At 41.8% G+C, this 13535-nt stretch overlaps 1 protein-coding gene across 2 annotated transcripts in view; it reads left to right on the top strand.

Moving 5' to 3' along the window:
* The window catches only part of KCNAB1 (potassium voltage-gated channel subfamily A regulatory beta subunit 1), a 209319-nt gene that overhangs the window by 181418 nt on the left and 14366 nt on the right, over nt 1-13535 (top strand). For both annotated transcript variants that reach the window (XM_056850329.1, XM_056850330.1), the window contains exons 9-10: nt 10510-10595; nt 13223-13343. In XM_056850329.1, coding sequence (XP_056706307.1) covers nt 10510-10595; nt 13223-13343 — 207 coding nt within the window. The remainder of the gene's footprint in view (nt 1-10509; nt 10596-13222; nt 13344-13535) is intronic.

Genomic DNA, 13535 nt, shown 5'->3' with positions numbered 1-13535 from the left:
AGAGGAAGGCAATGGCAAACAACCTCAGTTTGCCTCCTGTCTTGAAAACTATGGGGTCACCATAAATCAGTTGAGACTTGATGGCACTTTCCACCACCACCACCGCCACACAAATACAAAAAAGCATAGGTTATGGAGTAGATCTTTATTTCATGGGACTTGGGCTTCCTTTTGTTGCCCAGCTCATCTGAAATTACAAAGATGTGTCTCTGTCCATTATCCAGCCACATCCCTAATCATATTTTGAAGAGCAGGATGCCAAATGTGTCTGAATCTCATAGTTGGACAGCTATGCTTCCTTACTGACCAAGCCACATGTTTCTGCCACATGCACAGTTTTTCAAGATTTTCTTTCAAATCCACCACAAGGAACAGTAAGATTAGCATATCTCCCATTCAGTTCCGCTGGACTTTCATAGGAAATGAGATTTGGTGTGTACTGATGACTTCTGCTCATTTATTATAGACCAAAATATCCAAGACCACTTCCTACAACAACTTCTTTTCCAGACTTTAAGGATGAACAGACCTATTATGTTCTCAAACAACTTATTGATTTTTCTCTCCATTTTGTCTCACCATTTTGGTGGGGACAGCATGTCTTTGACTTGAATTTATTAAGGCATTTAACTTGCATCTCGGTGTCTTTGAGAGAAAAAAAACAAGATATTTCATTAAAAAGGTGACAGAATTACGTAGGCTTTTGATCATTCTTAACCCTCTGCCCTTCATTTTCTGTGCTTGATTTATTGTCAAGCAACTCTTTACCCGCCCACTCTCCGCCTCATCATGCTCAACCTGGTGACTCACAGAAGGGATTTCTGCTGAGGTAACTGAGGACCTGTTTGGACAGTTCATTTGTAGGAAATGTCTTCTGTGTGTGTTGGATGGAGGAAGGTTAGGGCAAAGGTTGCATCCCTGGGGGATGACTGGTTAATAGGGAGCACACATCTTTGTTCACAGAAATGACTGAGAGGTAAGCAGCTGTGAGAAGTTTTGCCGCCCGGCCTCCCACACTCACTCACTCACTCATATTAAGGCTATACAGAAGTGAAAACAAAGAACTCGACACATTGTTTGTGATAATTACGCCCCGTGTACCCTTGTCTGTTGGAAATGCTATTACCAGTAGCTGCTCATGAGATTTGAGTGTCATGCCGAAAGCAATCATTGCTATGATTCACTGACAGTGGAGAGGCACTTCTGGGCAAGTTTTTTATTTTCCACCATGCAAAAGAAAATTTTTATGGAACATTAATTGATGCTGATGTTTTGTTTGGTTTTTTGACGCCATTCTTCAGTAGTTATCAGGTTGCCGCAACTGGGGTCAACCCAGCCCTGAAGAGCTGCCTTTGAGTTTTTGGATAGTCTCCTTCCTCCAACAAATAAAATAGAAGTCTAGCAGCACCTCAAAGACTAACAATTTAGTCCAGCATAAAGTTTGTCATTGCTTGCTTGTTGATTAACAATGTTGTATAGTGGTTAGTGTGTCAGGCTGGTTTTAATTGCTTTAATGATGGAGATTTTTTCTAATGGTTTTTAAAATGTGATTTTATTATGTATGTTTTTAATCTGTTAGCAACCTCGGGAACTACATTCTATCTATCCTATCCAGAAATGGAGTTCCATTTATTATAGGAACTCAGTTTCTGGATAGGATAGGTAGAATATAATTCCCTAATCTAATCTAGCGAACTAGGATGGAGGGAGATACAGGATTTGCGTTCTTCCCTCATAGCAGCAAGATGGAGAAGTGTGTATGCATGTGGAGTGGAGGTGAGGTGAGGAAGAAGCAGGAAGGAAGGAAGTTCAGAGCAGTAGAGAAAGGATACCCAGTGTCTTGACCCACCTATCTCTCTGACTCTCTAGTCTAGTCCACCTCTGAAGTCTGAGGTTAAGAGACAGTGCAAAGTCCTTCACTTCCAACATGGAGGTTAGATTCTATGGCATCACATCCTTGCTGAGCTCTCTCCCTTCCTCACTCTCCTCAGGCTCTGCCCCCAAATCTCCAGGAAATTTTCAAACTAGAGTTGGCAACCGTAAGTTGTCTGCTGCCCTGAAATCCTTGGAGGCAGGGCAGGATAAAAATATGATGGATAACACAAACTTATCAGACCTTTGAAAGTCTCAACATAATCTACATAGTAGTGCCTGGCGTGTGATTGATCCCACTAGAAAACGAGAGCCTTCAAGAAACCAATGGCCCATTTAATTCTATTTCATGCTACTGATGGTTACATGGGTGCTTTGTTTCCTTCCCTTCCTCCAAGGAGTTCAGGGAAATACCCACCGTGTTATTTCACATTATGCTCCCAAGACAACCTGGTAGCTTTGCCGGTTGAGCAGTAATTTGAACCCAGGTCATCATGGCCCATATTAAGCTTTCAGTTTGCATTCAGCCTTTCTCACATATTCAACTAGTGTAGCGTTAATATTAATAAGCTTCCTCAAGGCAGGCTGTCTTAGTCCATCAACATGATAAATAGCCTTGGTTGTGCTTTTAACTATTACGGTAGGTAGATTAACAATCCATCAAACATATTTGAGGCTTCAGCCTAAATCAACTTTTATTTTCTACCTGCAGGCATATAAAGGAAGCTGTCAGATCCTGCTATATGTCTGGTATAATCAGTTCTGTACAGATAATAAAGGGCAAGATATTAGGAATATTTAACATGAATCTAATCTTGGTAAAAAAAATTGGTTCCCATTTATCTGTTATGTTTTCTAACCCCACCCTTCCTCCAAAAAACTCAGGATAGAATACATGGCTTCCCTCTTCATTTTATCTTCACAATAACTCTGAGCGTTAGGTTAGGCTGAGAAAGAGTTAGAGTTGCCAGGTCCCTCTTCACCACCGGCGGGAGATTTTGGGGGTGGAGCCTGAGGAGGGTGGGGTTTGGGGAGGGGAGGGACTTCAATGACATAGAGTCCACTTGCCAAAGTGGCCATTTTCTCCAGGTGAACTGATCTCTATTGGCTGGAGATCAGTTGTAATAGCAGGAAATCTCCAGCTAGTACCTTGAGGTTAAGTAAGCTAAAATAAACCTCTGCACTAATACCAATGGTAAGAAAGACAGTGCAGGAATTCAAGGCAACAATAAATACTGACTAAACTAATGAAACATCAAAGTGTATTAAGTGCATTTCAAAGTGAAAGAGGACTAACAAATATATACAATTATTTACAAAAAATCAAGTAGTCCACAAGGGTACACTGATCCAAGGTAAACTCTATAGGCTGGTTACATGAACTCAGCAAGCATGTAGATAAATAGTAGTAGGTAGGAAGACGATCGTTTCTTTCTTCTTCATCAGTTCCGTTCCTATATACAAAAATTTTATTCATTAAAAAATGTAATACTTCTCATATATAAAAAGGATCAATATTTAAAAGTCAATGTACTTACAGTCAATGTAATTAAACATGCACACTATCATATCCAAATGTGATTTATACCATCACATGCCAGCAATGCCCTTCCACAATCTACATTGGACAAACAGGTCAGTCTCTTAAACAAAGATTAAATGGACATAAGGCTGACATCAGAAACCACAATATTCAAAAACCAGTGGGTGAACATTTCAACCTTCCAGGACATTCTGTTGCAGATTTAAGAGAAGCAGTTCTCTTACAAAGGAATTTTAAAGGGAGATTGGAAAGAGAAACTGCTGAATTACAGTTGATATTCAAACTAAAGTCAATGCATTTACCTGGGCTGAATAAAGACCTTGCATTCATGGCCAATGCTGATTTCTCCACACCCATCTCTCCCCTGGACATCACAGACTCTTCTGCATATCACACCTAATCCCATCAAGCCTGCTATTCACATTTACATACTGTTCCTCTACTTAAAGACCGATGGATTCACATTCTAGCTGTATCTGAAGAAGTGAGCTGTGGCTCACGAAAGCTCATACCCTACCAGAAAATATTTTTGTTAGTCTTTAAGGTGCTACTGGACTCTTGCCCTTTTTGACATATCCAAACCGTATTGCTCCTTCCCTTTAGGATAGGTTCTCCAACTATATCTGTTTACAGCTGCTGCATTCTATAACAAGTTTCATGTTTGAAATTTTTGTATATTGGAACGGAACTGATGAAGAAGAAAGAAACGATCGTCTTCCTACCTACTACTATTTATCTACATGTTTGCTGAGTTCATGTAACCAGCCTATAGAGTTTACCTTGGATCAGTGTACCCTTGTGGACTACTTGATTTTTTGTAAATAATTGTATATATTTGTTAGTCCTCTTTCACTTTGAAATACACTTAATACACTTTGATGTTTCATTAGTTTAGTCAGTATTTATTGTTGCCTTGAATTCCTGCACAGTACCTTGAGGTTGACAACTCTAGAAAGAGTAATTGGCTCAAGGTCACGTGTCCCATATGTGGTGGGTCAGCTGATATAGTCTGGGGCTTCTGTGCTTGGAACTAAATTCCCAGGCATCTGTAGGCCAAATTCAGGTTGGGACTTTATTGTGTGCTGAGAAGGTACTTATGCCCCACCCCCAACATTGTCCTGAGCAGAAATGGCCCCAGGGAATTGCTCTTTGCCCCATTGGGGAAATGTAGGGGAACTGTAGCTATCACTACTTGTAAAGTTCCTTTACAGAGCAAAAAGTGGGGCCACTTTCCTTGTGCACCACAGTTTCAATCCAGATCAGGCCTATAGACTCCTGGGAATTAAGTTCTGAACATGGGACTCCTATCTGATCACCTGAACCTGCAGTGGCTAGGGGTGTGGTGGTGAAATACCTGTAAAATTTGGATTTGGATCTAATGGAACTGAATTTTTTCAGGAATCCTGGATATTTCTGAACCACCATATTGGAAAATCTAGGATTCCCAAAAAAAATCATGCCCATAAGACCTGAATTTGAATTTTATACCTCCCATCTCTACCCTCCCCCCCTTCCTCTACCCTCCCCCCTACCTGAACTTCAGTGGTGGGGATGGCTGCCTCCAAGACCCACATGGAACCCGGAGGCTATGGCGGTGGAGTTCTGCGCAGAGCTGCGAGCCCAGCTTGGCTGGGCTGAACTGGGCTTGCAGTTCTACCTCACCGTGGCCTCTTAGTCCCACATGGAACCTGGAGGCCATGGCAATGGAACTGTCTCTCCCCAGTCTAACATGCTAATGACTACACCATATTAATAGGGTTGCCAGGTTCCTCTTCACCACCGGCAGGAGATTTTGGGGGCAGAACATGAGGAGGGTGGGGTTTGGGGAGGGGAGGGATTTCAATGCCATAGAGTCCAATTGCCAAAGCTGCCATTTTCTCCAGGGGGAACTGATCTCTATCGGCTGGAGATCAGTTGTAATAGCAGATCTCCAGCTAGTACCTGGAGAATGGCAACCCTACATATTAGAGAGAGAGAGAGCACTGAGGCCATACTAGACATACACAGTGGCAACCTGAGAGCTTCAGTGCCTGTATACATGGCTTTGGGGAAGGACATACTTTGTACGTGATTTTCAGAAATGTGAAGGATGCCAAATCACAGTTGACAGACACACTCCACTCACTGTGTAATGCACCTTTTATGCTCAAGTGGTCATAGCCTCAGCCCTCAACAACGAGAGCAAAAAGATTATGCTTTGGAAATCATAAGGATGTTCTTTTTACTTGTTAAGCCATCGAGGTTTAAGAAAAGGGATTGTTTAACTCATAAGTGTGGCCACTTCGGAAAAGCTGCTGAATTTTCGTTTTGTTTCCTTTGTCATCTGCAGTCGGCTACATGTAACTGGTGGTTCTGTGGTCTTTCCTCCTGACTTTTGGGGATGCTGAAATTGGCCATAGACAACTGGGGGGAGGGAGTTGCTCAATCCTTTCCCTTCATATCATTTTTCTTCTAAAAATTTCTACCCCCTCCCACCTCCTTGTTGCTTTTTCTAGTTTTGGAAATCCTGATTATGATTGGCCAACTGTCATATTACCCATCTCCTTTATCCATCTCGAATCTGGAATATCTTCATTATGCTAGAAAAATTTACATTTTTCTCCAGCTGACCATTTCATAAATAGCCTTTGGTTTACGGCCTTCTCTGTTGTGGAACTCAGATCTCCTTTTTTACATGGACACCTGGCAACAACAGCCTCACTTTCTTTCTTTAATAGAAGTTTAGCAATTAAGCTTTCCTTACACACTTACTCTGAAGTAAGTCCTGTTACAGTCAGTGGAAATTATTTCCAAGGAAACATGCCTAAGATCGGCCTGTTGGAGGTGGTTTGTTGGCATCCCATTATCTGTGCCGTTTCCATGACGATCGTACACATTATGCCTCTCTGAACTGCTCATTTTGCACACACAAACACAGGCCCATGGTTGCATCCATTGGGGATAAAAACTGCCTTCTGGCTTGTTCTTTCTTTCCTTTCTTTCTTTCTAAATTCAAGCTTTGCAATTAAGATTGAATGATACATCTCAGCCAAAAGAGCTGCTATGCCCAAGTTCAGTTCAGACACAATTATCAAAGGCACCAGATGTTGAATTAACAAATATAATGATTCTGAAAAATCAACAGCAACTCATGGGTCTGAACGGGTGTGGGACGGAGATGGCAAGAGAGTTGAATTCCTGGTGCCAGCACAGTTGGCACAGTGGTTCTCGAGCTGTACAGGGGGATCTGGCATTCCTTCAAGATCATATTGGTTTTGTCTGCCCTTCTACCACATCTCTGAAGTAAAGTCTAGCCAACAAAGCTGCAAACATAAAAAACAATATAGCAGTCAATCGACAAGATAAAAACCACACAATCGTGTTGTTTGGATATTTATGCCCTGTTTTTCTATCCAATGGAGATGCAAATCGGTTTACAATATTGATCTTCCTTTTTTTGTTGTTTTTATCCTTACAACAACCCTGTGAGGTGGCTGAGAAAGAGAGAGAGTGATGGGCCACAGATGACCCAATGAGCTCCCATGGTAGAATGGGGTGGTTCTTCCTTACTATGGTGCTTGGTTAGGGTTGCCAGCCTTCATGTGGTATATATCAAAAGGCAGATTGAAGGCTCAATATTAAGTATGCAACAAATTCAGTATTTATTCCTAAACCATTAACATTATATGTCAATGATTTAGGAATAAGTATTGAATTGGTTGCATACTTAATATTGAGCCTTTGTGTTGCCTTTTGATTATAACCTCCAGGTGGTGGCTGGAGATCTCCCGCTATTACAACTGATCTCCAGGTGACAGAGATCACTTCCCCTGGAGAAAATGGCCACCTTGGCAATTGGATTGAATGGCATTGAAGTCCCTCCCCTCTCCAAACCCCGCCCTCCTCAGGCTGCACCCCCAAAAGCTCCAGGTATTTCCCAGCCTGGAGCTGGCAACCCTGTGCTTGGTTACAGTGTGGGGTTTGAAGAAAGAATGGTAATGTTCCCCTCACAGCTATGAACAGTCCACTATGAATGGTACCACATGAATGGTTAATTCACCTGCAGGACTGGGGGTCTGAAATGCATGCTGGGCAGGATGTTTGTGAGAACCCACAGTTTAACCACTTATGACTGCAAGCTTCCTTTCATGGCCTGCATTACATGAGGAGGGGGGCATATCAGCCCACCCGGTGAGGATGGAGGGGGGAAAACAATGGTCTTAGGATGGAGGCCTAAGCAGATAGAAAGGGGTTGATTTTTGAAAGCCTTGTATCAAAATTAATCGACTGACCAGAGGAGAGAATAAATTCTACAGTGAAAAATTCCTGGAGGCGTTAAGTTCTAATGCAATCGTTCCCTGTGCTGTTAACCAGTAGATTGATGACTAAGTGATGCAGCTAAGAAACTAACACAGTTCACCCATATGTTTTATTTATTATTTGTTTATTTAAAATGAAGATGGTTTTCTGGTCGCTGGTTCCTCATCTCAGTGAGGTTATAGGAAAATGCACGATTTTAAACAAAGGTTGCACTGGTTAACAGGCCTATTCCAGAACCAAAAGTTGCATAGTCTCTTTTATAAGGACCGACCTAAATATCATACAACAGTGTGCCAGCTTTCAAAGTTGCTAGAACTCTTCACCTGGCATGGGGGAGGGAGAAAACATGAATTTTGTTTCAGGACACAGGGGTTTCAGGGTTGGATTCCACATATACTTTCTGCTAGCAGAGGGGCTTTTTTCAGACTTCTCCTAAGATGCCGCCGAGATTTTTGCATCAAGGAAAGGCTCCTTCTGCTAGAACACTGGTTCCCAAACGGGGGTCCGTGGACCCCCAGGGGTCCACGAGAACTAAATTAAGGTCCGCAAAACAAAATTATAAACCCATAATAAATTAATATTTTCAATTAAAAGTTCTCTATTATAAAAGTATATATTCAAATATTATTCTAAGTTTAATGTTAAACTAACAGTTATGATTAAAGTTTATTTTCAAATTCTCAGAATTTTTAGTTTGAACCTTGGGGTCCCTGCACCGAACAAAAAAGTCCTAGTGGTCCCTGGTCAAAAAAAGGTTGGGAACCACTGTGCTAGAGGAAAAGCTCTCTGATAGCAGAACTTACTTTACTTTTTATTGCATTGACTCAAATTGATAGCAAACAACAAACACAGAATCATAAAATCACAGCACAGACAGTTACGTTGCCAGTTATAGTATAAAATTCACAACCATAATAACAGATTGATTTCATAATATCTTCCATATAAATAAAATACATCATAACAAAACTTACGGTACTTATCATAATAAAACTATTCATCAGTCAGACTCACATCAAGAGGTCTTAACTGTATCTTAGTCTTAGCAACCATAGCAATAAACTTTGCCATTTGCAACATTATCCATTTATTTCTCTCTGCCAATAGCATTATAAGTTTATTCAAATCTGATCTCCCTGACAATTGTAATAAGATATTTCCAAGACATCTTTCCTGATCCACTATAAACCTTGGGAGCCAAAAATGTTCTGCATGATCCAACCAAAAAGTCTGTCATATTAAACTCTACTTTCAGGAAATTATAAATAGCTCAGAAGGCTAGATGCTAAGGCTACTTCCACAAAAAGATAATTCTTTGTGTAGCTGTTATTGCTATTGCAAATACAGAGGCATTCATGATGGCAATGGAGAATCCACATAGCGGTTTTCCTCATACTTTCCTTGCATCAGCTCCCTTCCCCCAGCCATCACTCTTTCCACTTCTACTGGAGGGCTTTTTAAAACCAGGAATTGCTAGATCCCAATAGAATCACAACATAATGATCTATTGCAAAAAATGTACTAAATCTTAGCTTTCATTTTTTTAAAGGAAGTCTCCAAGCCTTTTCTTTGTGGCATTATAAGGGAAGATGTGCAGCCTGCACCTTTCTCTTTATAATTCTGCAATGAAAAGGATTAGAGACTCCCCCCCCCCTTTTTTTAAGTGAAAGTTGGGAACTAGTAAATTGTGGCAATTGATTGTTGTAACATCATAATGCTGTAGGGATTTAGTAATCTGAGAACAGGCCCCCAAGCCACGTCAGAGTATTTGAATGGCTTGGCAGCACATCAGTCATTTCTAATGACAGAGCAGACGTTCACCCCCCCCCCCAAATGGTTATGTGGCTCTGCCTGTTGAAATTATGTAAGTACTTAATGCATATATATCCATGCTTTTCTCCAGCAATCTCATGATAGCATCTGTGGGGTATCTAGGTGTTAACTAAAGTCATACCTGCTTCAGTAAATTTTCTGCCTTTGGCTGAAATCAAAGGGAGTTCAGCAAAAGCAGGCTTGAACACTTTGCCCTCGGTTTAGTAAGCTTCCTCGTGCTTCTGAAGTTGGTTCAATCCACTTTTAAGTAGTTTCCTTTTAAAAAATATATACCCAGGCTGTTCGATGTCTCTTTCTATAAGGGTGCCCTCTTGTGTAAAAATTGTAAAAAAGAAAAGTCATGAACAGATTTTGGCAGGGTTATATGTCGCTTCATAGGAAAGCACTCAATCCACATGCAAAGGTCCAGGTTATTGTTTCCACAGGCATGTGAAATGTAACTTTCTCGCCTGCTGCAGCCCGAACATACCCCTTCTCAAATCCTGTTCCTAGAGAACAGGGCGCTCCAGAACAGGGTTTCAAGTGATGATTGGGGCTGCTGCAGGCGGGTGGGAAATTTTCGCTGCGGGAAGAAAACCTGCCCCAGCAGAAACTCTAGGTTGGATCCAAGCCTCAGAATAATTGGTTTTCTCTTCAAACAGATATAAGTTACACTTCCATCACTCTCCCAGAGTTAAGATAAAATAGAGATGATCATCATGGTGACCGTAAGGTTACGAGGTGGCAGTCGGCTTGCTAGTGCTGTTCGGTCCCAGACTGTGTAGCCCTGGCAGCCGTGCCCGCGTGGCCTGTGCCTTGGCTCGGTTTGCTTTTGGTCACCAGCAGCTCTCCAGGGCAGCAGCCTGCTGGGAACTTCCCCAGTCAAAGGACCTATCTGCCCCCACTGAGACATTGTCTGAATTTGTGCCAGATGGCTTGTGTTCGCTCGGCTGTTGTAAACATCTGCTTTCTTTCTGTTTTAGAAATTGTCCGTGCAATGACGCACGTGATAAACCAGGGCATGGCGATGTATTGGGGAACCTCCCGATGGAGCGCCATGGAGATCATGGTAAGAGAGCTTCTCATAACGGGACAGTCGAGGTTAAGCTACCAATATAGACAGGCCATTTTTCTCACTAGTTTATAGACTGTGTACGTTCTGGGCTAAAAACAAATCCCAGTTCCTTACCAAGGTAATCCACATTCTGCTCCAACTGATGCCAAATTCCTTGACTTCTATAAACCATACAAATGAATAGAATCGGAGAATCATGTAGCTGGAAGGGGCCACAAAGGCCATCTAGTCCAATGCCCTGCTTGATGCAGGATCAGCCTAGAGCATCCCTAACAAGTGCTTGTCCAGCCTCTGCTTAAAGACTGCCAGTGAGGGAGAGCTCACCACCTCCCTAAGTAGCTGATTCCACTGTCGAACAGCTCTTACTGTAAAAATATTTTCCTCAGATCCAGCCGGTACCTTTCTGCCAGCAAATAAAAACCCATTATTGTGAGTCCTATCCTCTGCTGCCAACAGGAACAGCTCCCTGCCCTCCTCTAAGTGACAGCCCTTCAAATACTTAAAGAGAGCAATCATGTCCCCCCTCAACCTCCTCTTTTCCAGACTAAACATTCCCAACTCCCTCAGCCTTTCCTCATAGGGCTTGGTATCTTGCATACATTAAGCTGAAGCATACATTATGCTTTTCTTCTTGTGGGGAGAGGCGTAAGAAGCTTAACCTTCCACTCAATGGAAATCTCCTCAGACTTCCATGTCACTATCAATTACTGAGATTTCGTTAGTCATTGTCAATACACTTTCAGCTCTGGGTTTGCAGTCTTGAGGACGAGAGATCTGAGGGAATATGAACGGTTATATGACTGAGCTATCAGGATATTGAATGTTGTGCTCAGTACTGGCTGCAGGGTGAGATCATAGATTAGTGTAATGCATTCAGCCCAGCTTTGCCGGTTCTCTGACCTCAGGAGCAAGGAGCCCTAAATTTCTTCTGGGCTAATTGAGACAATCTGGAGATAGACTTTGTCACTACAGGGGTGGTTTTGCAGTGGTACTCGGAGAGCAGCATACTCTCCTTCCGTTGTCTTCAGCATGCCAAAAAGTTAAGTCAAAGACCAGAAAGATTTCTCCACTGAGACTTGTGAATTGCTGGCTCCATGCATTATATTCCAAAGGGACAGCCATGTTAGTCTCTTGCAGCGAAATTGCACAGGAGTCAAGTGGCACCTTAAAGGCTCACAACATTTATTTCACCATAAGCTGTTGTGAGTTTGAGCTCACTTCTTCAGATACAATGTAATACATACATTATACCGTTGTTACTAGTAGAGGCAAGCACCATTCTTTTCTTTTTTTTCTGGATCACCTCCTGAAATATCTTCCTTGATGATGTTGCCACAAACAGGATCTCAGGGGGGTTATAATGCCATATAGTTCACCCTCCAAAGCAGCCATTTTCTGCATGGAAACTGATCTCGGTGTCTGTAGATCAGTTGTAATCCTGGGAGATCTCCAGGGCCCACCTGGAGGTGGAGAATCCTATCTATGGACAGTTTTCTACACTATGTAATAAATAATGAAATGAGCTTCCGTACTGGGTATGCAGCCCCAAAGGCATAGGATTAAACCAATTGGAGATATTTGGTTAATATAGTAGAGTTCAACCAGCCATAGAAGTGTGATATTGCTTGCAGTAAAATAAAACTCCCAAGAAGTATATTGCAAAAGTAAAAGTTACGTTTATCCAAGTAGATTCAGTTCACATTCAGGTTGAATGGAGAGAGAGAAGCCTAATCTGAAGAAAGAAAGAGAGAAACCTAATCAAAAGAATACTATCCCTATCACAAGTGGCCAGATAATCCGGCATCATGTATGTGGGAGTATGAGGGCCTTGTTTCTACAGGAGAGACTCTGTGAAGAGCCATGTGAAGAATGGTATAGAACAAAGGGCACAGGTCAAGAAGAGGGGTCAGAGAGCAGCTCCCAGGTTAAGAACAAAGAGAGGCATCTCATTCAAGGAGGTAATACTTATATACACTTAGCATAATCTAGCACCCCTCAATGTCCAGGCATGCTGAGTCTCTTAACGCCAACAAAACCAGTTTAGAATCCCTATAAATGGACTTTAATGATGTCTGAAGCCAGGAAGTCTTCAAGCCTATTATGTATCCAAGGAAAGGAGGAGGAAGGGAAGGAGTATACCTGTGCAGAAGCTTGACACCAAACCAGGATCCTGTCCATCATGAACAAATTTCACTCTTTATTACCTTTGCAAAATCTGGGGGGGGGGGGGGGCATCCACTACAGATATTGACTAGTTTAGCATAACTAATGATTAGTCTCTGTGTTTTTCTAGATTGGGTTTAAATTTTACATAATTACTCTGTATTTCCTGCATTTCGTGGTCATTTGAATCTGCTGTTTGTTAAGGGGTTTGTTCATGCAACTGTATAAAATGAAGCTTTCAGAAGTACTGGTGGTTTCTTTTTCAAATATTAACATCTGTCCAATTCATTGGGATCACTCTTTTAGGCAAGCACTGTTTTTAATAATCAATTTATCAATAATAATAACACCAAATTTGTCCATTGACTGAAGACAGAGAAGGCCTGGTTTCATGTGATTAGATGTCCCAGGAGAGTTCACAGCTAACGTGCTTTCCTTTTGCTACTGACTTTCAACAGGAAGCTTATTCGGTAGCAAGACAGTTTAATATGATCCCACCAGTGTGCGAACAAGCAGAATACCACCTGTTCCAAAGAGAAAAAGTGGAGGTCCAGTTGCCGGAATTATATCACAAGATAGGTAATGCCTGCACTGTTAATATTCATAAGAGAATGTGAAAGAACTCATTTTAATACAAAGAGTGTGTATACTCTGAATTTTTTAATAGTCCCTGCTGATCAGTAATTATCAAGGGTTCAAATAGTCCTTGGTCCAGAGCAGTTTTCCTTATGCAAGGTAACAGGACTATACCTCTTCCAGGATGGCACAATG

This window comes from Euleptes europaea, chromosome 5 (assembly GCF_029931775.1).
Source record: "Euleptes europaea isolate rEulEur1 chromosome 5, rEulEur1.hap1, whole genome shotgun sequence".
NCBI classification, from domain to species: Eukaryota; Metazoa; Chordata; class Lepidosauria; order Squamata; family Sphaerodactylidae; genus Euleptes; species Euleptes europaea.
Note: the sequence above shows the minus strand (reverse complement) of the source record. Positions and strands in the feature narration are given on the sequence as shown.